The 25,713-nt window shown below is 51.2% G+C and overlaps 2 protein-coding genes across 4 annotated transcripts; one reads left to right on the forward strand and one right to left on the reverse strand.

Moving 5' to 3' along the window:
* Window positions 1–1,951: 1,951 nt before the first annotated feature.
* Ilvbl (ilvB acetolactate synthase like) lies at window positions 1,952–11,916 on the forward strand. 2 transcript variants are annotated; one of them, XM_027419482.2, is made up of 16 exons: window positions 1,952–2,080; window positions 2,566–2,710; window positions 4,082–4,283; window positions 4,410–4,537; window positions 4,621–4,759; window positions 4,854–4,965; window positions 6,544–6,643; window positions 6,971–7,068; window positions 7,167–7,303; window positions 8,487–8,621; window positions 10,467–10,581; window positions 10,672–10,841; window positions 10,916–10,986; window positions 11,066–11,137; window positions 11,291–11,396; window positions 11,486–11,916. In XM_027419482.2, exons 2-16 carry the CDS (start codon window positions 2,576–2,578, stop codon window positions 11,662–11,664), a joined length of 1,899 nt encoding a protein of 632 aa, XP_027275283.1. In that variant the 5' UTR covers window positions 1,952–2,080; window positions 2,566–2,575; the 3' UTR covers window positions 11,665–11,916. The 2 variants fall into 2 exon arrangements, with proteins under 2 accessions (XP_027275283.1, XP_027275282.1); XM_027419481.2 differs by having other exon boundaries at window positions 1,973–2,320.
* Window positions 11,917–11,918: 2 nt separating this feature from the next.
* On the reverse strand, window positions 11,919–19,019 carry Syde1 (synapse defective Rho GTPase homolog 1). Of its 2 annotated transcripts, XM_027419479.2 has the most exons (9): window positions 18,853–18,995; window positions 18,082–18,289; window positions 17,006–17,347; window positions 16,232–16,876; window positions 15,814–16,028; window positions 14,743–14,869; window positions 14,375–14,535; window positions 13,498–13,723; window positions 11,919–13,306 (listed from the first exon to the last, which is right to left on the reverse strand). In XM_027419479.2, the coding sequence occupies exons 2-9, from the start codon at window positions 18,170–18,172 to the stop codon at window positions 12,903–12,905; spliced, it is 2,211 nt and encodes a 736-aa protein (XP_027275280.1). In that variant the 5' UTR covers window positions 18,173–18,289; window positions 18,853–18,995; the 3' UTR covers window positions 11,919–12,902. The 2 variants fall into 2 exon arrangements, with proteins under 2 accessions (XP_027275280.1, XP_027275281.1); XM_027419480.2 differs by lacking the exon at window positions 18,082–18,289 and having other exon boundaries at window positions 18,853–19,019.
* Window positions 19,020–25,713: the final 6,694 nt, after the last annotated feature.

The following is a 25,713-nucleotide window of genomic DNA, read 5'->3' on the forward strand; positions in this document are numbered from 1 at the left end:
GATCAATTTGGAGAGAGATGGAATAATCCCAAACAGCTCTTACAGAGTGGCAGGGAACAGCCTGCTTTGATTCAAGAGGAAATTAGAGGCATGTTATGGTAGTTTTAATGTAATTGGCCCCCATAGGGAGTGGCTTTAGGAGTAGGCTATTAGGAGGTGTGGCTTTGTTGGAGTAGGTATAGCTTTGTTGGGGGAAATGTGTCACTGTGGGAGTGGGCTTTGAGGTCTCTTTTGCTCAGTGTGACACTCGGTCGACTTCCTGTTGCCTGCAGGATGTAGGACCCCAGCACCATGTCTGCCTGCATGCTACCATGCTCCCAGTCATGATGATAATGGACTGAACCTCTGAAACTGTAAGAGAGCCACCACAACTAAATGTTTTCTTTATAAGAGTTGCTGTGGTCATGGTGTCTCTTCACAGCAGTAAAAACCCTAAGGAAGACACATGCTCACAGTCATAATTCATAGGGTAATTTGGCTAAAAATAGTTTTGTGGCTTTTGTGTGTATGTGTATGTGTGTGTATGTGGGGGGGCGTAATTTGTACCCATGGCTTTGCCTGTGCTGGGCAAATATTGGGTCTCTGAACTATATTCCCATCTCTGAAAACTGTTTTTAAAATGGTGGATAATGAAGGAAAAAAGAAATAAAAAGGAGAGGAAAGGACATGACTGCTTCGAGCTTGGTGGAGGAGAAAGTTTATTGTAGATCTGTGGGACAGTGTAGCCAGACTTAGGGGTATCTGGGAGAGTTCAGAGTGGACATAACCAGACTCAGCAGAGGGGAGGGAAAGGAACCGGGTGCAGCAGTCAGGAGGCCAAAGGTACAAAAATGGTTGGGTAACCAAAATGTCTGGATTATATAGGGAAGAGCCTCTGGGGGAAGGGCAGCCCAGCCCCTGGTCTGAAGAGTTCAGGGTGGAGGGTGGGGTATGCCAGCCACACCCTATAACAGGTAGGGACTGAGGGATGATGGGGGCCAGGTCCACTTTGATATGTTCCATAGTCACTGTTTGTCTCAGTGTTAACAGATAACATTCAAATATAGGAATGACTGAGTAGATGGTAAGATAATCCCTTCCTAAGGGAGAATTCTTAAAGGGAAATCTTGGAAATTGATTGATATCTGTTCATACTTGTAGACAAATGCTACTCTCAGCCCTAATCAGAGAAGTTTTCTTTGCAATAAACGGGTGGAAACAGAGACTATAGTTGCCAATGGGGCTGGCTCAACGCTAAGCTCTAAACAGGACATTCATATTGTGTTCTGCAAAGGCCTGAGAACCCTGAAAAAGGAGTGGAAATATAAGAGCCAAAAGATAGGGAAAAGGGCTATGGAATGCTAACTCGTGGACGTGACACAGCCAGTCCAATTATGATTTTTGCTTGGTCCCTATGCAGTCCTGCCTGGTCTGGAACTCTCTATGTAGACCAGGTTGGCCTATGTGTGTTTGTGTATATACACACATGTGCAGGAACTCACAGAGATCCTCCTGCCTCTGCCCTCGGAGTGGTGGAACTAAAGGCGTGCGCCAACACACCCGGTTTACATTGTCTCTTGTTAAATATCATTGATAAGCCCAGGCTCCAGGAGATAGCTTTGAAACCTTTGGTCACACAGATAGCCTTGATTAAACTCAGTAAGTCACAGAAGAAAAAGACATAAATTGGGGAAAGGGACTTGTGGGGTAGATCAGAGTGTATAAAAGGTGCTGGACATCTGGAATGAGGCTTGCAGAAAGCACTAGGGATTCCCGCAAGCATCATGCAGAGCTACTGCGGATCAGGAAGGGACAGGCCTAAGGGACCGGGACCGGCTTGAGTGTGTGTGTGTGTGTGGGGGGGTGGGTGGGTGTAGGGCGCAGTCAGCCAATTGGAGACAGGAGAGAGAAGCGACCAATGATGAACGGCTTTTTCGGGTGACATCCAGCGAGACTACACTTCGGCGCACGCGCGTCGCGCCGGACTACGGGGCGCTGCTGAACCAAATGGGCGCAATGGGCATCACTGCGCGCGCCCGAACCACGTGACCCAGGGGTGTCCGAGTTCCTCTGGAGTCAGTGACGTTTCCTATAGGCAAAGGTCATAGGGCCTGGCGGGCAGGGCATGTCTGTGTAGTGGCGTTGGCGCAGCTTCCTACTGCAATGTGACCTCGCCGAAAGCCAAAGGTCAAGAATTAGGCTGGGGGGCGTGTCCTGGGCTGCGCGATCCGGCGGGGGTGTGGCCTTACGACTCCATGCAGTAAGCGTGGGCGGGCTCTCCGCCGAGGCCGAGTGCTGTGATGAGGAGGGCGGGGATCCCCACGGGTTTACTAATAAATAGGTAAGTGGGGACCACAACTCTGTTTCGATGTCGCTGCGATCGGCTTGACCTGCGTGGGCCTACGTTTAGATTGGAGGTGGTGACGTCAGGGGGCGGGATTAGCCTCGCTAGGGGCGTGGCCTCAGCCTAACCTAGATGCGTCTGTGGGCGGGGCGTGGCAGGTCGGGGCGTGTCTCAGGATGGGGCGGACGATCCTGCTTCCGGATTATAGTGCTCAGGTTCTGGCTCTGCGCTATTTTACTTAGGTTCTACCTCATGGAGACTCCCACGGCCGCCGCACCTGCCGGGGGTTTCTTCCCCTCGTTCCTGCTCCTGGCGTTTGGGACGCTCGTAGCTGCTGTGCTGGGCACCGTTCACAGGCTGGGGCTCTTCTATCAGCTGATGCACAAGGTGCTTAGGGCGGGAGGAGGGCTAGGGGTTAGGAGGAGGGGACTGAAGGAGCTCCTCCAGCTCATCGACGGTACAGGTGGAGAAAGCGAGTCCCAACTAGTCCAGAGTGGTTGGGAGATTCTTCAGAGAGCCTTGTTCCTTTGCTACACTGTATATAGTATGGGTCTTGGACTTTGTATCTAGTAGAGAAAATGGGGAAACTGTGGGTGTCTGGACAGCACACACTCCACCTACCTCCATACCCAGGGGTCTGAGTCATTTTAACAGAGCAGGCTTTATAAACATAATGGGACTGGTGGGCTGAAAGTAGGCAGGGGAGGGACTGAACTCTGATCCTAAGCCACCCAAGAGGTTCAACGTTCTTCCGAGGGAGGGGCCTTCTTAACATATCTCTTACCACCTTCATCAAAGTAGTTATCGTGTCTGTCCTTGAGCCTGCAAGAGGAAAATGATCCACAGAAAAGTTTAGTATTTGCTCTAGATAATAGACTTGGAAAGAGCTGACCCCAAAAGTCATACTCTAAACCACTTGTTCCATTTGAGAAATTCTCGCTCCCATCCCAGCCCTTTCTTTCCTAGTGGAGTTGACACTGACCTTGAGGAGTGTGGCCATTGGAAGCTGTGAGGCTGCTGAGGCTTGGATGCTCTGGGCAGTCTGTGCCAGGAAGCACTTCCGTGCTAGGCATGTGGCTGCTGGCAGCCTGTCAACTGGACACAAGCCTCATGAGTGGAGAGGGAGGCAATAGGATGGAATTAGCACTCCAGGTGTGGTGCTCTGCAGAGGTACCAGAAAAAAGCAGGCACGAGGCCAAGCTAGGGGCCTTCTGCCTCTTGCCAAGCTCCCTCTGGTTCTGTAGATCTGCCCTCCTTTTCTCCTCGCTGGCCGAGTACCTCTGGACAGGCAGTGTCATCTCCTGAGGCACTTAAAGAACATAGGCCCTATGTTAGCCTGCTACTTGGTAGGCTGGGAAAAGATAACCACAGGTTCAAGCTCTGCCTAGGCTACACAAAGGGTTCAAAGCCATTCTGGGAAGTCTAGTGAGACCTCATCTCAAAAAGCAAAAAGGCTAATGATACAGCTCTAACATGTCTAACATGGCCTGTGCCTTGGGTTCAATCCCCAGTGCTGTTGCAAAAAGAACATGGGATCTGTCAGACTCTATCACTTGGGCAAGTCTTGGTGTCCTTAGCTGTAGGGAAGAGAGAATGGTAAGATTTGCTAAGACAGTGTACTCGTCTCTGAATATTGGGTATTGTGTGGTCTCTAACCAGCATCTACGTTCTCTGTTCTCTGACTCTGCTCCTGCCTGTTCTCATACCTGCTCCTGGGCTGGCCTGTGACTGTCTTGTTCCTCACCTCCCCTGGCCCAGGTGGACAAGACAAGCATCCGGCATGGTGGAGAGAGTGTGGCGGCTGTGCTCAGGGCCCATGGTGTACGCTTTGTCTTCACACTGGTTGGTGGGCACATTTCCCCACTGCTGGTAGCCTGTGAGAAGCTGGGCATCCGTGTAGTAGACACACGCCACGAGGTCACTGCTGTCTTTGCTGCTGATGCTGTGGCCCGCCTGACTGGTAAGGGTGCTATAGAGAGGGCTGGGGGCTGGCAGGACAGTTATACGTATGAATGAGAGGCCGGGAGGTTGGGGATAGGTTGATGGCTGGGAGGGTGGCATCATTGTCATCAGCTCTGTCTTCCAGGGACAGTGGGCGTGGCAGCAGTGACGGCTGGCCCTGGTCTCACTAACACAGTGACTGCAGTGAAGAATGCTCAGGTGGCACAGTCCCCAGTCCTGCTCCTGGGTGGGGCTGCCAGCACCCTGCTGCAGGTGCCTAGTCCTTCAGGGTGGACAGGGTCCCCAGGAAAGCTTCTTAAACTTGCCTGATAACCATCCCACCCCTTCTCTGCCAGAAACGGGGAGCACTCCAGGCCATTGATCAGATGTCTCTGTTCAGGCCGCTCTGCAAGTTTTGTGCATCTGTGCGGACAGTACGAGACATTGTACCTACCCTAAGGGCTGCAGTGGCTGCTGCCCAGTCAGGCACCCCAGGTAGGTGGAGGAGAGAGCTGGACAGTAATGAGTCCCTGAGGTTCAGCAGTTGTTGCAGCAGTGCTATAGGCTCCGAGTCTTCCTATCCATGCAGGTCCAGTGTTTGTGGAGCTGCCTCTCGATGTGCTATATCCCTACTTCATGGTGGAGAAGGAGATGGTGCCCGCCAAGTTGCCCAAGGGCCTCATGGGTCGAGTGGTCTTCTGGTGAGTGCTGCCCTCGCCGCTACACAGCTCTTCCATCTTCTGCCCTTTTGCAGTTTTCTCCCCATATGCGCCCCTCCTTCCTGGACTCATTCATTGAGTACACTTGAACTCGGAGGAGTCAGCTGTGGGGAGAACAGTCCATGTAAAAGCAGTGCATGTGTAAAGGTCCTGAGGGACCTTAGTAGGTTTGGGAAAGCAAGGCATGGCCTCTGTGACCAGGGAGAGGAGAGGGGTAGGCACAGAGGTTGTGAGGTTCCACTTTGTCCCCTTTCTTTCTCCTGTTTCTCCACCTCTGTCACCTCCTCATTCCTGAGCTTCTCTGTGTTCTCCCTGTGCTTGTTCTTGCCTCTCCCCTCCCAGGTATTTAGTGGGCCAGATCTCTGTGCAAGATAACAGGATAGGCATTGAATGTCATCATTGGACAAGACATTCAGGTTCCTGTGCTCTGGTGTGTGAGAATTGTTTTGAGGACCAGATCAAGCAAAAGTGATGTTGTTCTATGGTCTTGCTATGTAACTCATTCAGGCCCAGAGCTCTGTGTAGCTCAGGCTGTTCAGGAACTTGAAAATCCTCCCCTCTCAGCCTCCCAAATGCTGGGATCACAGACTCGTGCCCCATGCCTGTCCATAGTCTTGTTCTTAAGGCCCCCTGGCCTGCCAGTCATCTTGTCCTCTTCTCTCTGTGTCTTCTCTCTCAGTGTCACTTAGAAGGCTGGCTCTTTCCCTGCCTCCCCTTTATGTATTTTTATTTGTATTGGTGTTTATGAGATAGGAGTTAGCTTTGTAGCCCATGCTGCCTCTCAGTTGGTGTCAGTCTCCTTGCATCAGTGTCTCTGCTGCTGGATTGCCTCTCCTTTTTACCCCGTGTCCCCATGGCTTCCCACGTTCTTGGCCTCATCTTAATTCCCTGCAGTCTTGGCTCTCGCAGACAAAGCAGCTTTGGCTCTGCACTCTCATTGCTTCCTGCGGACACTCACGTGTCTTTCTTTAGTGAGATGGAGTGTTCCTTGAGGGCAACGCCTTAAGCAGGATTTCTTTTTGTGTCACTGGGCCTTGGAAACTCAAGGCCTGGGGCCCAGTTAGTCGGAGACAAAGAGGCACTGCAATAAGTGAATGGGTGACAATAACTCCCACAGACAGAACATTTTGCAAAGTGTTTGCCTCCTTCCCTTCTGGGGTTGGAGATAGAACCTAAGGCTTCACATTACACTAGGCAAGGGATTTACCACTGAGCCACACTCCCAGACCACAACATACCTCACAGCCTAAGAGGGTAGCTATAGAAACTTTCGCAAAATGGTGAAGGAACTGACCCAAGTCACATAGCTGGGATACTGTAGAGGCAGGGTCTAACCCACAGCTCCAGTTTCTGTGCTGGTATTCTCTGCTTGTATTATGTGTCTGGGAGCTATGTCAAATTAGGGTGACTACCTGACAGGACAAATAAGCAGCTAGTGACATAGCCTAGTGTCTCTGTGTCATGATTTCTCCTCCTTGATTCCTTTCCTGGCCTCTTGCTTGACTCAGCCTCCAGAGTCCTGTATTAACCTTGGTAACTGGTCCCTCCGCGTTCTCACAGGTACTTACAGAACTGCCTGACCAACCTCTTTGCTGGAGCTTGGGAGCCTCGTCCTGAGGGACCTCTGCCCTTGAACATTCCTCAGGCGTCTCCCCAGCAAGTGAGTCAACTTTCTTTCTTGGCTAGAGACCCCTACTTGGCAACGCCTTGAGATCTTCTCTCTGGGCCAGTGCTGGACCTAAATCTTGTGGGCTGGTGGGGACCCCAAGATGGCCCTTTAAAAATTTTTAAAAACATATGTGTGGTGGTCTTATGTGTGTACCACTGCTTGCTTGTGGAGGTCAGAGTACAGCTTTGTGGAGTTGATTCTTTCTGTCTTTACATGAGTTCTGGGTACTCAACTCAGGCTCTCCAGGCAAGTGCTATGACCTGCTAGCTGTACTGGCAGACTGTGGGACAGCCCTTTGATCTCTACCCGTCCTCCCAGGTCCAGCGGTGTGTGGAGATCCTGAGTCGGGCCAAGAGACCCCTGCTGGTGCTTGGGAGCCAGGCCCTGCTGCCCCCGACCCCTGCCACCAAGCTTAGGTGAGGAGTTCTCACCCTGTCTTAGAATTGTCGTCTTGGTCCCTGGTGTTCTAGTGGCCTTGGTCACATTGACATCTGCTCTATCTGGACTTCCCCAGGGCTGCTGTGGAGACCCTCGGTGTCCCTTGCTTCCTGGGAGGGATGTCTCGGGGGCTGCTGGGCCGCAACCACCCTCTCCACATCCGGCAGAACCGCAGTGCTGCCCTGAAGAAAGCAGATGTTGTTGTCCTGGCAGGTGGGCTCAGCCTCTTCTTCCCTTCATCTCCAACCTTGCCCGTCCTCTTCCCATCTGAGGTCTTCCTCTGCACCTACCCCTTCCTTTCTTTAAGGCCTTTGAGCAAGCCTGAATATGCAAACTCACCCCGGACTGCAGCTTTGTGCTGTGACCCAGCTTCCCCCAGAGGAAGCATACACTGTGGGCACTTACTGTATCTTACACAAACAATTTTGTATTCTGTCAGTCACATGACAGGTGTACCCTATCAGTCTTGCTCTGTACAACTGTGTACTGCTTAATGACAGAATGCATTCTGGGAAATGTGTCATTAAGTGGTTTCCTTATGTGGATTTTGATTGTGTGTACACAGGCCAGTGGATGGCTGGGAAACTGCTGGGCCATTGTCATTCACAAGACCACATTTGTGTGTGTGTGTGTGTGTGTGTGTGTCCTGTTACTGACTGAGACATTGATAGGCTGTTCAGCACTGTAATGGTGTCCCATATTCAGTGACTTATGAGGAGTTCATGATTGCTTACATCTCACTAGTAGTTTAGGTAGGAATTCTCTGATTGGCTGGGCTCATACATGAGCCAAGGTGAGGGGTAGGAGGTCTTTTTAGTGGCTAATCTAGGTCTCAGGTTGGGTAACTGAGTCTCCATCTGTGGCCCTCCCAGCAGACCAGCCCAGTTGGGTCACGTTTTGTTTTGTTTTGTTTTCCTTCCTTCTTTGTGGTGTTGAGGCTAGAATTCAGGCCTTATGTATGTTAAGTGAGTAGTCTGAGCTGCAGCTACAGAAACCTCAACCCCATGACCTCTTGAAACCTTGTCTCAGTATGGCACACTGTTGCTTTTGCCATGGTTTCTTGATCAGAGCCATTCAGGAGGCCTGCCCAGAATCAAGAACTGCCAAGTCATGCTGGCTAGATGGCTTATTGGGTAAAAGTGCTTGTTGCTAAGCCTGATAACCTGAGTTTGATCCCTGGAACCCACATAGTGGGAGGAGAAAATCCACCCCTGCAAGCTGTCTTTGGTCATGGCGTGTGCAGGCCTCTCCGCTCCAGTAAATGTAAACAGCTGTGAGGCCTCTGCAAGTGGTACAGATGTAGGGACAGTGAGGATTGGGGACCATTGTACATTCAGTGTACCACAGTTGATCAGGACTGAGATAGTATCTACTGACACCATGCCAATCATCCCAGGAGCTGTGTGTGATTTCCGCCTGTCATATGGTCGTGTCCTCAACCGCAAGAGCAAAATCATCATTGTCAATCGGAACCGGGATGATATGTTGCTCAACTCAGACGTCTTCTGGAAGCCCCAGGAGGCTGTGCAGGGTGAGCATACCCCGAGAGTCCCCACCATGTGCATGGCCTCTTTTCGTCTTGCCTCTCTCTTGCAGCTAGCTTGAATTAATGTCAGGTCTGGACCCTGCACCAGGGGACACTTGGGCAAACTGAGACATATCTGGCTTGAAACTGATGGGTATTTCTGAAGGAACAAAGGGAGGTTTTGCATGTGATCAACTCATGAATGCTGCCTGTTGCTTTCAGCTAGCCGCTGGCCCCTGACCCTCTCTGTTATTCTAATTCTCCTGATTTTTGTCTTCTTTCCATGCTATACTCTTGTCCACTGTTCTAAGGATACAGCCTCTCCTGTAGCATAGGCAATAGGATCCTTTGGATTTAGCCAGAGAATTGGTATCACCCTGCGTGTTGGGGAAGGTCCCTTCTGGAAGTTGGTGGGTGTCAGGTGGGAGTGGGCACGCTGAGGCAGAGAGGCACTGATAAAAGGAGCTGTACAAACTGGGGGTGATGCCGCATGCCTGTGATTCCAGCTACTTGGGGGGAGGGAGGCCAGAGGCCAGACGCCAGACGATTGGCTGTTTGTTAGATGCCCGTGTAACTTTTTTTAGCAAGACCTATCTCAAACTAAGGTCACACATGGTAGTGCACACTTGGGTTTTGCTTGTTTGTTTGGAAACAGGGTCTCACTATGAAGCACTGGCTGTCTTGGAACTCATTATGTAGATCAGGCTGGACTTGAACTCAGAGGGTGGATCTCTGAGCTTGAGACCAACCTGGTCTACAAGAGCTAGTTCCAGGACAGGCACCAAAACTACACAGAGAAACCCTGTCTTGAAAAACCAAGAAACAAAACAAACAAGCAAACAAACAAAAAAACCCACAACAAACAAACAAAAAAAGCAAAACAAAATTAACAAGGAAATTAAACAAAACAAAACAAACAAACAAACAAACAAAAAACACCACCAAAATAGGACTGACAAGCTATGGAGAAGGTAAAGGCACTTATTGCCAACCCGATGACTTGAATTTGAGCCCCAAACCTACACAGTAGAAAGAAAGACTCCTACACTCTCCATGTTGCTTCCCCCCCCCCCAGTATACACACACAGTAGGTAAATAAATGTAACAGCCAAGTGTTGGTGGCACATGCCTTTAAATCCCAGCATGTGGGAGGCAGAGGCAGGTGGATCTCTGTGAGTTAGAGGCCAGCCTTGTGTACAGAGCGAGTGCCAGGATAGGCTCCAAAGCTACACAGAGAAAGCCTGTCTCTAAAAAGCAAAAATAAATAAATAAATAAAATGTAACACTTCTTTTTTTTTTTTTTTAAGTGCTGGAGTGTTTACCTGGGATGCCCCAGCCCCTGGGTTTGGTCCCTGGTATCAGAAATGTAATAGGCTGGGTTTGGGGGCAGGACATTACATGACCATTGATATGGGGACAGACTGGGTGAGAAGCCACATCTCTGAATGTGTGTCTGCTCATTTCTCAAGAGGAATGATGAGAAAGAAAGCCGTCACCCATCCAGTGATTGTTGTGAGTGCCCATGTGCTTCAGCTTAAAAGACGTCCTTGGTGGGTGACATATTTTGGAGGCAGAGTTCTCAGGACTTGGTGCTTCTTGGGTATGAGGGGCAGAGAGGTAATGAGGCCAGCTTATGTTTGCAACTTCCCTACACCTCATTTGCAAGGTCTTGCCTTCCATCTCACCAAGACACCCTCACCAGTTCTCTTACCGGCTTTGTCCTGAGACTGCCTCCAGTCCTGCTGTCTTCCTAGATGCTTCCTGTTATATTTGGGCCTCTGATGCTGGAAGGGCAGGAAGAAGATGCTGCTGTGTAGCTGGCCCTACAGCTGTGCTTTCTTCCTTTTCTAGGAGACGTGGGTTCCTTCATGCTCAAGCTGGTGGAAGGCCTTCAGGGCCAGATGTGGGCCTCAGATTGGGCTGAGGAGCTTAGGAATGCTGACCGGCAGAAAGAGCAGACTTATCGGTCAGTTTGGGTAGAGTGGGCACGGTAAGGGTAAGGAGTGGAGGGGGCTGTTGCCAGCCGGTCCCACTGACTTCCATTGTCCTGTTGCAGGGACAAGGCTGGAATGCCCGTGTCTCAGCACCTGAACCCAGTGCGGGTGTTACAGCAGGTGGAGGAGGCTCTGCCTGACAATGCGCTTCTTGTGGTTGATGGCGGGGACTTTGTGGCCACTGCCGCCTATTTGGTACAGCCCCGGGGGCCCCTGCGCTGGCTTGATCCTGGTAAGGAAAGGCCCACACCTGAGCCAGCTTGCACTACATGGACCCTTCACAGCAATGTACTCTTATCTTCCTAGGAGCCTTTGGGACTCTGGGAGTTGGTGCAGGTTTTGCACTTGGGGCTAAGCTGTGTCAGCCGGATGCCGAGGTGAGGCATTGGATGTGGGAGACTAGCCGCTTTCTGGGCTGTGAACTACCCTAACTGCCCTGGGTCCCCCCCTTACCAGGTCTGGTGCCTGTTTGGGGATGGAGCCTTTGGCTACAGCCTCATCGAGTTTGACACATTCGTCAGACACAAGGTGACTGGGCTGCCCTGAGGGAAGCTTATGCCCAGGGTTCTGGGATATGTCAGTGGGGGGCAAGGGGGTGCTTCCTCAGTGGGCCACAGGTCCTGTCTTGTGGCTGGACAGACCTTTGGATTGATGGCTGTTGCCTGACCTTTTTTTCTACAGATACCAGTGATGGCCTTGATAGGGAATGATGCAGGTTGGACCCAGATTTCTCGGGAACAGGTGCCCAGGTTGGGCAGTGACGTGGCCTGTGGCCTGGCTTACACTGGTGAGGGGTCAGAATATTTTAGGTCCAGGTGGGCTTTTGTTGTTCTCCTTGATGGGCCTTCTGTTACTGTCTGACTTATTTTCTTTTAGATTATCACAAGGCAGCCATAGGCCTGGGGGCGCAGGGATTGATGCTCTCACGGGACAATGAGGATCAAGTAGTCAAGGTACTTCGTGAAGGCCAGCAACTGTGCCGGGCAGGCCATGCAGTTGTGGTCAACATCCTGATCGGGAGGACAGATTTCAGAGATGGCTCCATTTCTGTGTAGGGCCTGCGAGTGGGTTAGTGTGCTCGCCTCTCTGAGCCTGGACTATGCCGGGCTGGCCTATCTAGAATTTTCACCCTTGCCCTCTCTGAGATTGTCTCTCAAGGTCCAACAAGTCTACAACCTTCTGAGTGGGGAATGCAGAGATCAAAGCTCAAAGAGGCACCTGAGGAGCAGTTCTTTCCACAAGCCCAGCTGTACACCTTTCTCCCTCTGAATAAATCTCTTGGCTACATGAGCCCAAGGACTCGGTCATGTCACGTGTATACTGGTTTATTTATTGTCCACAAAGATGGAAGGAGTGGAAAGAAGCGGGAGACCTCAGGGGACCTAATTCTCCCATTTGATCACCGGGGGCTTGGGGATACCTGGGGATGGCAAATACTGTCCCACTCTATGGTCCCTGAAAGAGTTCCACATGCCCACTCCAGACAGGCCAGTGCACACGAGTCCTCACACAGACACACACATGCATGGAGGCAATAAATATTTTCCGTACCAAAAGTGCCCCTAGCCTGATACCTCAGGTGGGGTCCCTCCAAAGGGGAGGGGTTAAGTGCTCAGTTTTTCAGGGGTGGGGATGGGCTTTCTTGGGAAAGGAAGGGCCAGACTGTGTCTCCATTTGCAGGTTGGAGGTTCATCTTGGCGGTTTTCCCCAGAAGAGAGGATTAGAGTAAATCCCAAGCTGCCCTTTCACAGCTGGAGGCCAAGTCTGGGGCTGCATCCCCTACGAAGAACCTCATGATTATCCTTAGATACTTCAGGGGAGGGGGAGACAGAGTGTAGTGCTCAATGCTAATACTGGTTTGGTTGGCAGCAGCAAGAGGGTTGAATAGGGATGTCTCAATATCCCAGGGTGATGCTCACAGTAATTGGCGTTCCCCAACAAAGGGAGGCAAGTGAGGCAGCCTAGCAAGCAGTACTGTCTCCAACAGCAAAGAGAAGCCCCGGTGCTCAAGGGAGGGGCCATGGCATCAGTGCTTAAAATGCCAAGAGCCTGGTCTTTGCAACTAGGGCCCAAACAATGGCACTAGAAGCTGGGAATGATTCTTAGCACGGGAGACTGGTCCCTTGGCAACTCCTTAGCAACCAGGAGCTCAGCCTGAGTAACTCTGGTCAGGTCCTTTTAGGTCGTCACTGTCTTAGCGACTTGGTACCCAGTCACCAGTAACCAGAGCCTGGTCCTTAGCAACCAGGAAGTAATTCCTTAATAACCAGAGTCCAGCACCTGCTTCGAAGGCTCAGAGGCACACATTGATCTGCTTGGAGAGTTCTCTCTCCAGATCCAGGATGAGGGCATCAAAGTCTTTGAGATTAAGGTGTGGGTTGAAAGGTGCATCAAACTCATCTTCAAAGTCAGTAGTGCCCCTCTGCTCCCCGGTCTCATCATCATCTTCCTCGCTGTCACTGCCTGTCACGTGGTCATAGTCAGGCCCGGACAGGAAGTCCCGCCCACGGGGTAGTAAGTCTCTTCCACACACACTCCAGTCGCCCGCGTAGCGGTTGCTTGGAGGACTTTCGGGGCCTCCGCGACCTCGGGGTCGAGTCACTACTTCGGGGCCCGCCAGTGGCAAGTGCAGCGGCGGCTGTCGTTTGGGCCGCAAATAAGGTGCAACGTCCGGGACCTCTGGGGGACGGCGGGTATCTGCGGGGTTCACAGGGACAGCTATGAGATGTGATGCTCGGAAGTAGCACCTAGGCCCCCGATTGGCCTTCTGAGAGGCAAGCTGACAAGTGTAACCCCCCAAGGGGCGTGGCCTTCCTTGGGTTCGGCCCATGATTGACTAGTAGGGAAGTATACTGTCAGGGAGGCTGACAAGAACGGGCGGTGTTCACCTGGCCAAGACTGGAGTAGGTAATGCAGGACTTCGATGTGGCGCTTGAAGTCCACGGCACTGGTGACGCCTGGGCCTGAGCTACGGAGCCGCGGTCGAGCGGGTGTCTGTCTCGCTGGCAGCAGCACGGGTCCGAAGCACACTGCCAAGTTCTGCGGGGTCATGCGGTTGTGGGTGTGGAAGGAGGAAACGAGGCGCAGGTGGTCCAGGAGAAGCGTCAGTGTGGCCTGTGAAGAGGGTTGCCAGGGTTGGCACAAGCCGAGCAAACCTGAGCCGGTTGCACTTGGGGACACATAGGGGTGGCTGAGAGTGGAGAAATTTACATCCAAATTCTCATAGCCATAAGGAGGTGTTAGTATTTAGCAATGTATTTTGCTGAAATTCAGTTAAAGGCCAAGGGCAATTTAGCTTTGGAATGGAAGGGCTTGAACTCCAACCCACTCCGTGTTAGGCAGTATTAGCAGGAATTTTATTTCAATGGTGAACAGAAGCACAGTTTCAAGGTCTTTTCCAAGATCCCACAGCCAGAAATTTCCCTTGTGTTACGTTGACAGACCTGTTTGCTTGCTATACAGCTCAGGCTGCCTTGGAACTAGCTATGTAGCTTAGGCTGGTCTCCAAATTGAAATCTTCTTGCCTTTGACTCTTGAGTGCCAGGAGCAGAGGTATGTAACACTATGCCTGCCTAGAGTGGCTGTTTGACCTTGGGCAAATCAGTAAACTGAGCCTTGATTTCCTAACCCAGGAATTAAGAGATGAATAACATGTACTTTGTTGGGATGTATGGGCCTGTATGATTATCACATCTTAGGCATGGTTAAAGGACTTCACTGGTATCAACTGCTCTGTGTCCCAGTGTTCCAGCAGGGCCAACTCACTCTCTCCACATCTGGCAGGCAGCTGAGGAGCCCTCTGGTGCCCTCAGGACCCAGGGAAGCTCTGCTTGGATGTCCTTGGGCCATGGCCTCCAGTACCACCTGATACAGAGGCTGGGTGATGAGTGGAGTAGGCAGCTCCCGAAGATAATCCTTGAGGATGCCTGTGGACAGAGGGTCCCCTCTGGTTAAGGTACCCTGGCTTCTGAAGCCAGAGGGGTCACTGGGCTGACAGTAGTAGTGGGAAGAGGGAGAGTATAAGAAATGAAAACAAGATCAGACAGGAGGAAGGAGGTTTCACTGGGGCCTCCAGGCTGGCCTGGAGGTAAGAGTCGGGGGAAATAAGCCGACAGGAAAGGGGCTACGCTGACCTGTGATAACATTGATATCGGGGTATACATCTTCAGAGAGGCACACAGCTGCACTGTCCTGCTCAAAGGCATCCCGAAGCTCTTTCTTCACTGCGGCTGAGCCACACAAACGGTATAGGCCCACTACCTGGGAATACAGACAGAGAAAGGATGTCTTCCTGTAGCCACAGGCAGCAAGGACTGTCCAATTGGGGCTGGATGTCTGGACAAGGGTGAGAGTGGCTGTTTTGGCCTGGGAGGGTGGGGCCATCCACATGCATCGTCACTGACTGCCTTCCAACTGCTGTAACAACTGTCACAAGTGCCCCCAAGCCAGGCCTAGTAATTCAGCATTCTGAGGCCAAGGCAGGAGAATCACCTGGGCTATAGGCTACAGAATGTGTTCAAGGCCAGCCTAGGCTCCTTGGTGAAATCCTGTCTCCAAAAGTAAAAAAGGTGGCTGGGGGTACAGCTCAATGGTAGAGTGCTTGCCGAGCATGTATGAGGTTCAACCCCCCAGCACCAGTCAAAACACAAAAAACCCCAGACACATAACCTAGCTTTCTAAACCCTCAATGTGGACCACTTCCTCCGACTTCACAGTTCACATCTTCCAGGAAGCCACCTTTGACTAATTCAAGCAAGTCAGGGCCAGCTTTAAACTGTTGAGACCCCTCCCCCTTTCAGTTCTTTGTCCCCTCCCTCCCCCCCCCTTTTTTTTTTTTTTTTTTTTTTTTTTTTGGAGAAAGAGTCTCACTGTGTTTCTCAGCTGCCCTTGGATTCTCCATCTTGCCTTAGCGTTTCTAGTGCTGGGGTGTATACTACCATGTTAGGCTACCTCCTTTCTTAACTGCTGGCCCAGCTACAAGTTTGACATTTGTGGACTGTCAGTCATCTCTCTTACTCCAGGAGACTGAGCTTTGTGAGGGCTGGGATCTCGTAATAAAATGGATAGATGATCCGTGGGGTCCTGGTGCTGTGGAGGAGGATTTCTTTACCCCTTGGGGAGTGTTGGATCCCACAACAGCTCAGGTTGGTGAAGGAGTTCCAGGGAGCATATCAAAGGTAGCAGGAGTGGGTACAGGTGCTCACCCGCAGCCCTCGGCATTCGATCTGCCCCACACACTTTCGGATGATAAGAGGCACCTGGCCTGGGGACTGTTCACGTTCTACCAGTAGCTGCAGAGGGAGCCCAAAGACACGGGGCTCCACTGTGGCAGGGGCTTCTTGCTGTTCCGACAGTGTTAGCTTGGCATAAAGAAGTCCTTGGGGCTCCAGACGAACGGCCAATTGTTGGGCCTGGCACCCTAAAGACACAACAAAGACTGAGACAGTTCTGTCCCAAACGTTGTGTCCTGCCTAGCTCCCCCCTCGTCTAGGACACTTCTCACTTGTGGAGCCCAGCCCAGCCCAGCCTCCCCACCCCTCCCCCTGGGTGCTGTGGGAGAACAGGATACCCTGAGCTGGGTCTTGTGTCTTGCTTTTCCTTCCTGGAAGTCCCCTGTCTTACCTCGAAAGATGGTTGGCAGTAACACAGTGCCCTGGGCGCAGGGCCGGTGCCGCCTAACACCAGGGTCCCATGCAAGTACCAGGGCCCGCAGCATCCGAGCTGCCTCCAGCTCCAAGTGGAAGGTGTGGTCCAGCCTCAGGAAGTCGGGTCCTCCTCGAAGTGGCCCTGTGCGGGCCCGAGCTACCCCATCCACTTGGAGAAGGCAGCAGAGATCTCGAGGAGTGGCCCCCGGAGTCGGCCGCAGACCACCCAGCCCATACAGGTGCAGGCTGAGACGCCCCCAGAGTGCAGCTGGGGGCGCCCGAGCTGATGGGCCCACCTCATAGGGCCGGAAGGCAGTGGGTGATGGTGGTCCCCCAGGACGCTCCGGGGAATCACCATCGCTGAGGTACCCACCCCTTGGGCTCCTGGTGCCTCCGGCCACTGATGCCTGCCCAGAAGTCCCCACGCTGCTGTCCAGGTGGTAGCGACTAATGACAGAGCCTGCTGGGGCGGTTCTCTCTCGTTCCCGGCCAGTTCGGGTACTTCTTAGGCTCAGGCGGCGCCGCAGTTCTGGCAGCTTCTTCATCTTCATTGAGAGACGCCTGGCAGGGCCTGGGGACTTGGTACGGGAGGTTTTGGTGGGGGGGCTGGTAGGGGCTGCACCTGTAGGGAGAGTAAATCTCAGGGACCAGGGCCTGGCCTGGGGTATGATGCTTGTGGTCCCTAGGGGGCTGGGTATGAGGCTTGGGCACACCTGGTCTGGGGTGTGAGTATAAGACACTTTGCGCCTACCTTGGATGACTGAGCCTTCTGGATCAGAGGAGGCTGGCTTTGATCCCAATGGCTCAGGTGCTGGTGGTCTGGGGTCTTCTTCAGGGATGGGGTTGTACCAAATCTCCCCAGCAGGCTCTCCACTGCTAGGTGTCCCAGGCCCCAAAGATATCTCCTCTGGTGGCTTGGCCCCACCTAGTACCCACCGGCGGCTGCTGGGCTCTAGGCTTTGAAGGTAAGCTCCCCGAGCTGGGCTCCGTGGTGCCTCGGGGCTAGGAGGTCCCTCTGCTCCAGCCTGGGGCCCTTCAAGAATCTGAGGCTCTGGTTCTGGGGGACTGGGCTCTGAGCGCTGGGCTGGGCGGCCTGGTGGAAAAGGGAGTAAGACCCAACTCTCAACTCTGCCCCACCGCAGCAGTCCAGCTAGTTGACTTCAGCCCTTAACACAGCTGACAGCAAGGACGCCCCTGGGGGCCTGCTGTTCTCAGTCTCTAGTTTGGATGTCCCCTGTCCCCAGACCCCTAGTATTCCAAGGGGAACTGTAACCAGCCTGGAGCCCAGGTCAGATATGCTTGGGACCTCAGGTCATTTTCGCTGTCTCCCCTCTCAAGACCTCACATCATCCTGGTGTGGAGTCTGATGCCTGTCACTTCTCACTGAGTGACCTTGAGCAAGTCATTTTCCCGAGGCTCCATGTCCTGTTTATGAGGAGATTATATGTGCCCCCCCTCCAACCAAGGCTTTATTGAGGGGACTCAATGTGAGAAGCAGTTTTCTACAAAAGGGTTTGCAGCCCAGCTCACTGCCCCAGTAGATGCTGCCGCACTGAAGGCAGGTCGAGAAATTGGACAAGGAGTCTGCTTTCTTTTTTATTCAGCCCCCTGTGCCATTTTCCAAATTCTGGCCCAAAGTCCTCCCGTACCCTGCTCCTCAGCCAGGCCAGATTTCTACACTTAGTGCCCCGTACACCCCCGCACCACCACCCCACCCCATCCCTGTCTTGGCTCCATCCTCTCCCTGACATCATGGTTGATTTCCTGTGTGTGTTTATGTGTGGGCACCCGGGTCCCTTCTCTGGCCCTGGGAACCTTGGGACTCACTGGGAAAGGCCAGGGAGGAGGGGTCAGGCTCATGGTGTGGTGGCCTCCCTTTGACTGGTTCCTTCCCAGTCCTTCCCGCTGCCCCGTCCATATAGCTCTCATTTCTTTAAGGTCTCGTTTTGTTGTCTGTAGACTCCCCAGATCTAAGCACCTCCTATTTCCACCCTCGAACACTCTGCTTCAGGTCTCTGTCATCAGCAGCATAGTTCTAAGGATTGTTTAAAGTCAGTTTACAGGCCCTGGACAAATCACCCAACAGCCACATGCCTCTGTTTCCCTTTCTGAAAAAAGAGGGCAGTTTCTTGGGGCAGTCCACGGTAGGTGCAGCCTCACTCTCTGGTGCGATGTGGGCACTGAGGTGGTGAAAGGTTGCAATAATAGATATGACCCGCAGTACCTTTCTCCGGTACAGGAGTGCGTCCCTCATCTCTCATCCTCTAGAGTTTCCAGTGCCCACCGCCTGGCCGCGCAGTGTCCCTGCGGCACAGTGGGTCCTCCGGCCACCCTCTAGGCTCCCCGTTGAGGCCCCATTTCCTGTCAGAGGAGAGGCCCCCCTGCCGGGCCTCGCAAGTAATCCGCGGGGCTGGCATCTCAGACCAGCCGCACATAACGGTCCGTGGCCCCCCAACTTGCAGAGATTTGGTCCATATCCCTCCGCTGCAGCAGGGTTCGGTCCTGGTTTACCCCTGGATTCCGCTGCGTATCCTACCGGGAATCTGGGGACCCCGGGCTGGGCTGGACTCCCACCTCCCCGTGAGCCCCCGAACTCACCCCGCTCCTTCGCATCTGACTTTTTCCGGGGAAGTTTCTCCCGGCCCCGCAGGCGGGAGAAGGTCTTCCTGAGCAGCGGCTCGGCCATGCTGGGGCCGCGGCCCGGCTGACTGCGCGCCCCGGGGCTGCGGCCGCCCGCCCCGCCCGGCCCGGCTCGCGCCCCCGGCCCGCGCCAGCAGGAAGCGCATTCCGGGAATGCTTGGCCTTAACTTTTTTTTTTTTTTTTTTTTTTTTTTTTTTTTTCTTTTCCCTTCCCGCGGCCCGAGCAGGCGATGCTGGGAGATGTAGTCGCCTGGGGCCGGGAGGGGACATGATGGGGTGCTGGGCCGATCGGGCCCCTCTTCAACTACGAATGTCATGGCATATGCTGGGCCTGCTAAACCATCTCCCTGTATGATGGCATGCAGCAAATTCTGTCTGGTCTCCAAAAACGCATCCAAAGTACATGTAATTCCACATCTGTCCTCCCATACATGGAGCCTCCACATCACTCATTAACTCTCCCAAATGCCATTCCTTACCCCTCCCACTCGACCCCATTCTCTCACGCCTCAGTTCTAATTACTGCTGCCGTTTAACAAACCATCCTCAAATTTAGTGGTGTCAGATAGCCATGATGCTCACCATTGCTCCGGGTCAGGAATATGGACCTGGCAGAAAAACCTTTCTTAGTGGAAGGAAGATAGGTCAAGCGTAGCTTGTCCAGGGGGGTGTAGCCGGAGAGTCTGTGGTGATGCAATGTTAGGAAAAGATCTCTTATGTTCTAAGAGACTGGAACGTTTGCGGACCTCACAGTCAGAGTAATAATACACCTTGGCCACTTAAAACTGCTATCCTCCTGTGTGCTCAGCCTGTTTGTTTATCTTACCTTAAGAGAACAATGTAACAATTAACTTTACTTGGCTTGAGCGTCCCATGTAATCAACTTTTACACCCTTGGGTAATGCATAGTTGTAATCTTAAATTATGTACTCTTCCATGCCCCTGCCTCAGACAATACATGTGAATCCTTTGCTGAAAGCAGCAAATTCGAAGTTGTAAGCAGCTTCCTCTAATCTACTAAAAAGGTTGAAAGCAACCATTTATGGATATTAGTGGATACACAGTGATGCTTGTTATCCAGATCAGTTAGGATCAGATGGAGCAGGAGACCTCATCTCTTGCAAAACTGTGGTAGAGATTTCTGTAAAGTGTCCCATTCCTTCCCCCATGTGATGCTTCCTGTGCTGTTCATAAAGACAGACAGAAACACACACACACACACACACACACACACACACACACACACAGAGAGAGAGAGAGAGAGAGAGAGAGAGAGAGAGAGAGAGAGAGAGAGAGAGAGAGAGCTCATACAACACAGAGACACAAACAGAAGAGACATAGATACAGATGCAGGTACAAATTCAGACTCCTGCAACAGATAGAGGATAGAAGACAAGGGAAGCATGAAGTACAGGAGCCAATCTGGACTCGATCTTGGTTAGGTGACTCCAAGGAGATGTGGTTTTGCCTCTTTAATGTGACATTGATGTGTCATTGGTAACTGAGATCGAGTCACTGATGTCTATAATCCTGGCAGGAGACAGTGTTGTGGCCATCTTGAGGAATGAAACCTGCTTCATGCCCATCTTCTGTGTTCTATGCATGCTCCATGGGGGACTTTGAACTCAAATCAGATTAGGGCACGTTCCTGGTGAAAGTCTTTGCACTACTGCTCATCCCACCCACCTGGAATAGGTTTAGATTGCCACCATAACCTACATGAATTCTCTGGTCCCACTGAAGTTGTTGGTGGAGACCTTTTCCTATTTCCAACCAAGTTCTTGTCCCCCCCTCCACACAAATAGAATATAAGTGGGAGGGGTGCTTAATTGTCCATTTGGAATTAACAACTTTAAATGGGATAAACTTTTACACATTTGGTGTTAAAATGACACAGGTTTGAGCTCTTGGTAGCACCAACCAACAGCAGCCTTTTTCAGAAGACATCTGCAAATCTCTGGCAGGAACTCTCAAGGCTGGAGCCACAGATCTCCAGTTGCAGGTCTAGAAGTCCGGAGCCACTGGTCTCAGTATCGGTGGGTCTTGGAGACTGGAAGCAGCTGCAGGGAAGAATTCCCTTCTCGAGGCTGTCTGAGTGAAAAGTCTTGAAGGCTGAGCCAGGGACAAATCTGTCTGATGGCAATGGCTGAGTTCTGGAGGTTGGCTTGAGGGCAGAAGCCTCAGGCATGGGGAATTCCTGACCAGTCTATCCAGGTGAAGAAAACCTTGAGGTCTTCAGGCTTCTTCTTCTGAAGAGAGCTGGAACATCTGGGGCTGGGGTCCCGGCTAGAAGTAGGACCTGGGCTCTGAAGTTTTTTTTCTCTCCTTCCTCCATGGGTTTCTGCCGCTTTGCAGCTCCCAGATGCCCAGATTTATAGAGGTTCTAGCTGGCCCTGCTTGGCCAAATGTGGGTATTGCACATAAGGTGAAAGAATAGCACTAACTAGGGAAGAGCTGTCAAAAGTGGTGGGGGAGGGGAAGAACCCAGAGCCAGCCAAAAGTTGCCAGAGTTTCATGGTCAAGTAGCAGGTCTGTGTCCCTGCTGAGGCAGAGAAACCACCAAGAAAGTTTCTGCCCATCCCTGATTAGTACTTTGACCTTTGCAGGCAGCCTGCTGCTTTTGTAGGAGTCTGCTTCCTTCAGCAGGGTATTTTATTCTACCAGTTTTGTTTGCTTTTGGTGTGTGTGTTTTGGGGGCATCCATGCTACTACAGATAGCAGCTCCTCTGCCCTGAAGACTCAAGCCTGCCGGATGTCAGAAAGCTTTATATCAGGGGGCCCTACCTGTCCCTTATGCTGTCTCTCTGGGTAGCCTTCACTTACTATGGCTTCAATTTGGGTTTTTTTGTTGTATCTCTGTTTCTTCCTAATTGAATTTTTCTGGAGTCAAGCTAGGTAAGACTCAGGAAGTAAACATAGTCATCTCAAGAAGTTCTTGAAACTTACAAGATTCACTAGGCCTATTCCCTGGGGTTACATAAGCAGTAACAATTGCTAGGAAGGGGTTTCCTAAGTGAAGTCTTTGTTTTTGGTGGTGTGTGTGTGTGTGTGTGTGTGTTGTTGTTGTTGTTGTTGTTGCTTTTTATGTGTTTTTAAAAATGGGATTTCTCTTTATACCCCTGGCTTTCCTAGAACTCACTCTGTAGACCAGCCTGGCCTTGAACTCACAAAGATCCACCTGCCTTCTCCTACTGAGTGCTGGGATTAAAGGCATGCACCACCTCTGCCTGGTAATGAGCTTCTCTTCAGGACAGAACAGATGTAGCTCTGTGGCAGAGTGCTTGCCTTGTATGGGCAAGACCCTGGATTTGATCCTAAGAACTTCAAAAGTAAACTGTCAAGTTCTGTGAATCTATTGTGTCATCAGACATGTTCTGTGGAACTTCTAACCACACAGGTTCATGTAGATGATGAGACCTCTCCTATTCTGTGGAGTTCCCAGAAAAATGACATTTGACTGTTAGAATGTCTGTGGGACCCCCCCCCCCAGATAAACCTTTAGTGAACTATTCTCTGAGTGTGCTGGATGTGGCTTTCTGGCATCAGCTTGTCTCTCATTTTTGGGTCTCTCCCTCCTAGGGATATCCCTGGGCTATCCCAAGGTACAGATGCTACCCACATAAGCGACTGCTAACTTTGTGATGAGTAGGGTGTGTGGGGGAGTTCACATCAACTGGAATTGGAATCCTCTGTTGTGGGTGTTTTTCATGTCCCACCAGGTCCCAACGCTTCAGCCCCAAATGAACACATGGGATGCTATATTAATTATAAATATGTTGGCCAATAACTAGGCTAGCTCTCTCTCTTAATAACCATTTCTATTAATCTATGTATTTCCACATGGTCTTGGTTTACTGGAGAATGCCTGGACCTGTACTACTTTGCCGGCTACGTGGCCGGCTCCCCCTCCACATGAGCAAATACATGTGGTAGCTTTCCCAGAATTCTCCTCATCTCCTAGTCCTTCCTACCTTCCTGCCTCTACTGCCTATATGTCAAACAGTGTTTTATTCATCAACCAATAAGAGAAACATATATACAGAAGGACATCCCCCATCAATCCTCTGCCTTTGATCTGGTATAGAATCTTGGGACAGTTGCCTTTGCTTTGTGAGACCAGTGCCCGAATCTCCAAGATCTTGAGTCTCACTCAGTGGGTTGTGTCATAGTTTCTGTTGCATTGAAGTATTGCATCCTATAGAGAAGTTCAGTAAGGCTCAGGAAGTAAACAGCTCATAAATCTCAGGAAGTACCTGAAACTTAGCAGGTGCACAAGGCTTCTGCCTCCCCCAAGGTTATATAAGAGCAGGGGAGCAAGGACAGCAGGCTTTTCTAAACTGTTGAGCTGTCTATAATTCATGCAGAGAGCTCTAGGGTTCTGGCTCTTTGAGTCATCACCCATGCTAGGGTGGACTTTCAGAGGGGCCTTGAACTTGTCCATGTTCCTGTAAGTAACCCTTAAAGCACACTCCTGTAATTAACTCCAATAAACTTTATGGTTCATCACATTAGATTTTAGTGGTATTATTAGTCTAGTCTGGTGAGTAGATGTTTATTGTTTATTCATGTTTCCCTAGAAATAGTGTCACACAACAGTGAGAAATAATATTCCTTTATTGTAATGCTGGACATGATCAGTCTGTTTCTTCAAATCTATATAAAACTGGCTGAAATCCCTCCCCAAATCATTACTGAGGGTTTAGAGAAACTCTAGTTTGCTTCTCCCAGTCTCCTGTTACTGAGATGTTAGCTCTGCCATGTGCCATCTGGTTCTGCACTTGAGGATGGAGCACCTGGCTGCCCCTTGATGTCAGCAGAAATCTACAGAAGGCACCTGGATCTGGAGCAGACTTTATGGAAGGTGAAGGGGGTCAGAGGAGGCAGCTGCTTCTCAAATTGCACCAGTATAAGTGTGACTGTTGTCTTAGTGCATTTTCTGATGCTATGACAAGCAACAAAGACCAGTAAAGAAAGTAAGTTCATTTTAGCTCAGTTTTTGAGGCTGAAAGTTCAAGTTTGAGTGATGACATTAACTGTTCAGACTATGGTTAAGGCTCCCTTGGTTAGGTCACAGTCTGCAGGTGCTTTCTCTCGGGTGCTCTCTCTCTCTCTCTCTCTCTCTCTCTGTCTCCTCCTCCTCTCTGTGTGTGTATGTGTGTGTGTGAGAGAGAGGGGGGGTCAGGTAGGAAGCCAGAGACTGAATCCAGCCTCCTTCTGTAACAACTCACTCTCTTGTGGACTCATTTACTCTAGGAGACCAGCATTACTTCCAAGAGTGGTGTCCCTAATAACTTAATTCTGTTCCAATAGGCTATGCCTCTTAAAGGTCCCACTGTGTTCCAATCCAGCCTTGTAACAGACAAACAAATGATAGACACAGTCAATCCGTACCCAAGCCATACCAACAACAGGCATCTTTGTTCCAATGCAGCCTAGATTTGCTACCACACTGCTTCACTCATTCATTCATTCATTCATTCATTCATTCATTCATTCAGACACACACACACACACACACACACACACACACACACAGTGTAGCCCAAGCTGGCCTTGAACTCAGGGATCCACCTGTCTCTGCCTCCTGAGTACTGGGATTAAAGGAGTGCGCCACCATGCCTAGCATTCTACACTTAGATTTTGAGTGTGGTGCTAGTAAACTAAGCATAGAGGCACAGCCTTGGGCCTCATGAGAAAATACACAGGATCTGCTCTCAGTGTCAAATTGGCATTGAAATTTGTATGAGCAAATACATGTGGTAGCTTTCTGTCACTTTAACAAACTGAAGGGACTCTAGCCGGCCCAAGTGTGGCAAAAATGGCTCTGATAGACCTTGCCCTTCTTCCCCATTCCCTCTGCCTTGCTAAAACCCTAAGTTAGATTTCATTCTTAATGCTAGCTACCAGGGTCTGTTCCATTATATGGCCACTTCTTCCTCCAAGGTCCAGTTACCAAAGTATTGAAGTCCAACAATCAAAAGCCCCCTTTGATTCACCTAATTAACATGCCCAATTAAAATCAAACACCTCATCTTATCCTGGGGTTTCCCATTTTCCCCTTAGAAACCCCTGTTTTACCATGTGCCACATCTCCAGAGGCAGCCCCCCCCCGCCCCTTCCCGTGTCCCCTTGCCCTTCTCCCTGTCCTTTGTCTCCTGTCTTTGTCTCTTAGTCCCTGCCCTTTATCCCTCTGGGGAAAATAAATTTCCTTTGTTCTGAGAACTTGGTCTTGGGGGTCCTGAGCAGATGCTGTTCTCTTACAGACACTGGGCAAGGTGGCGTATAGAGCGGGCAGGACTGTTTGGGCTCACCATCTGTGCTTGGCTGGCGCCTTTGCCTGTGGGCCTGTCACAGTGGAACCCAAAGGTATAGTGAAGCTGTTCAGTTTTGTAGCTAGGCTGTGAAATGAAGCAGAAGGAGGAAGGGGCCCGGGGCCTTGTAGTCCCTTTCAAGGGCACATCCCCCGTGATTTAAGGTTTCACCACTTGCCAGTAGCTCCATGAACTAGTATGTGACGTCTCTTGTCCTGTGTGAAAGAATGTCTGCTCATACCAGACTGATACCTGATGAAAGAAACAGTCCTACCAAAATTCATCTCGGAGGACCAATTCTTACAGGGGCATAGATGACTCAGAGGCAAAGCCCATCGCACACCACGTGTGACCATTTAACAGAGCTGTAACCCTGGAGCTCTCCGCACAGCTTGTAGGCAGCTAGGTCAGAGAACCTCCTCCCTGACAGTCCCTACTGTCCTTGTGACACAGTGGGCATTGTGAATCTTGTAAGTTTCAGGGACCTCTTGAAGCTTCCCTCGTGCTA

The sequence above is a fragment of the Cricetulus griseus genome, chromosome 5 (assembly GCF_003668045.3).
Source record: "Cricetulus griseus strain 17A/GY chromosome 5, alternate assembly CriGri-PICRH-1.0, whole genome shotgun sequence".
Taxonomy (NCBI): domain Eukaryota; kingdom Metazoa; phylum Chordata; class Mammalia; order Rodentia; family Cricetidae; genus Cricetulus; species Cricetulus griseus.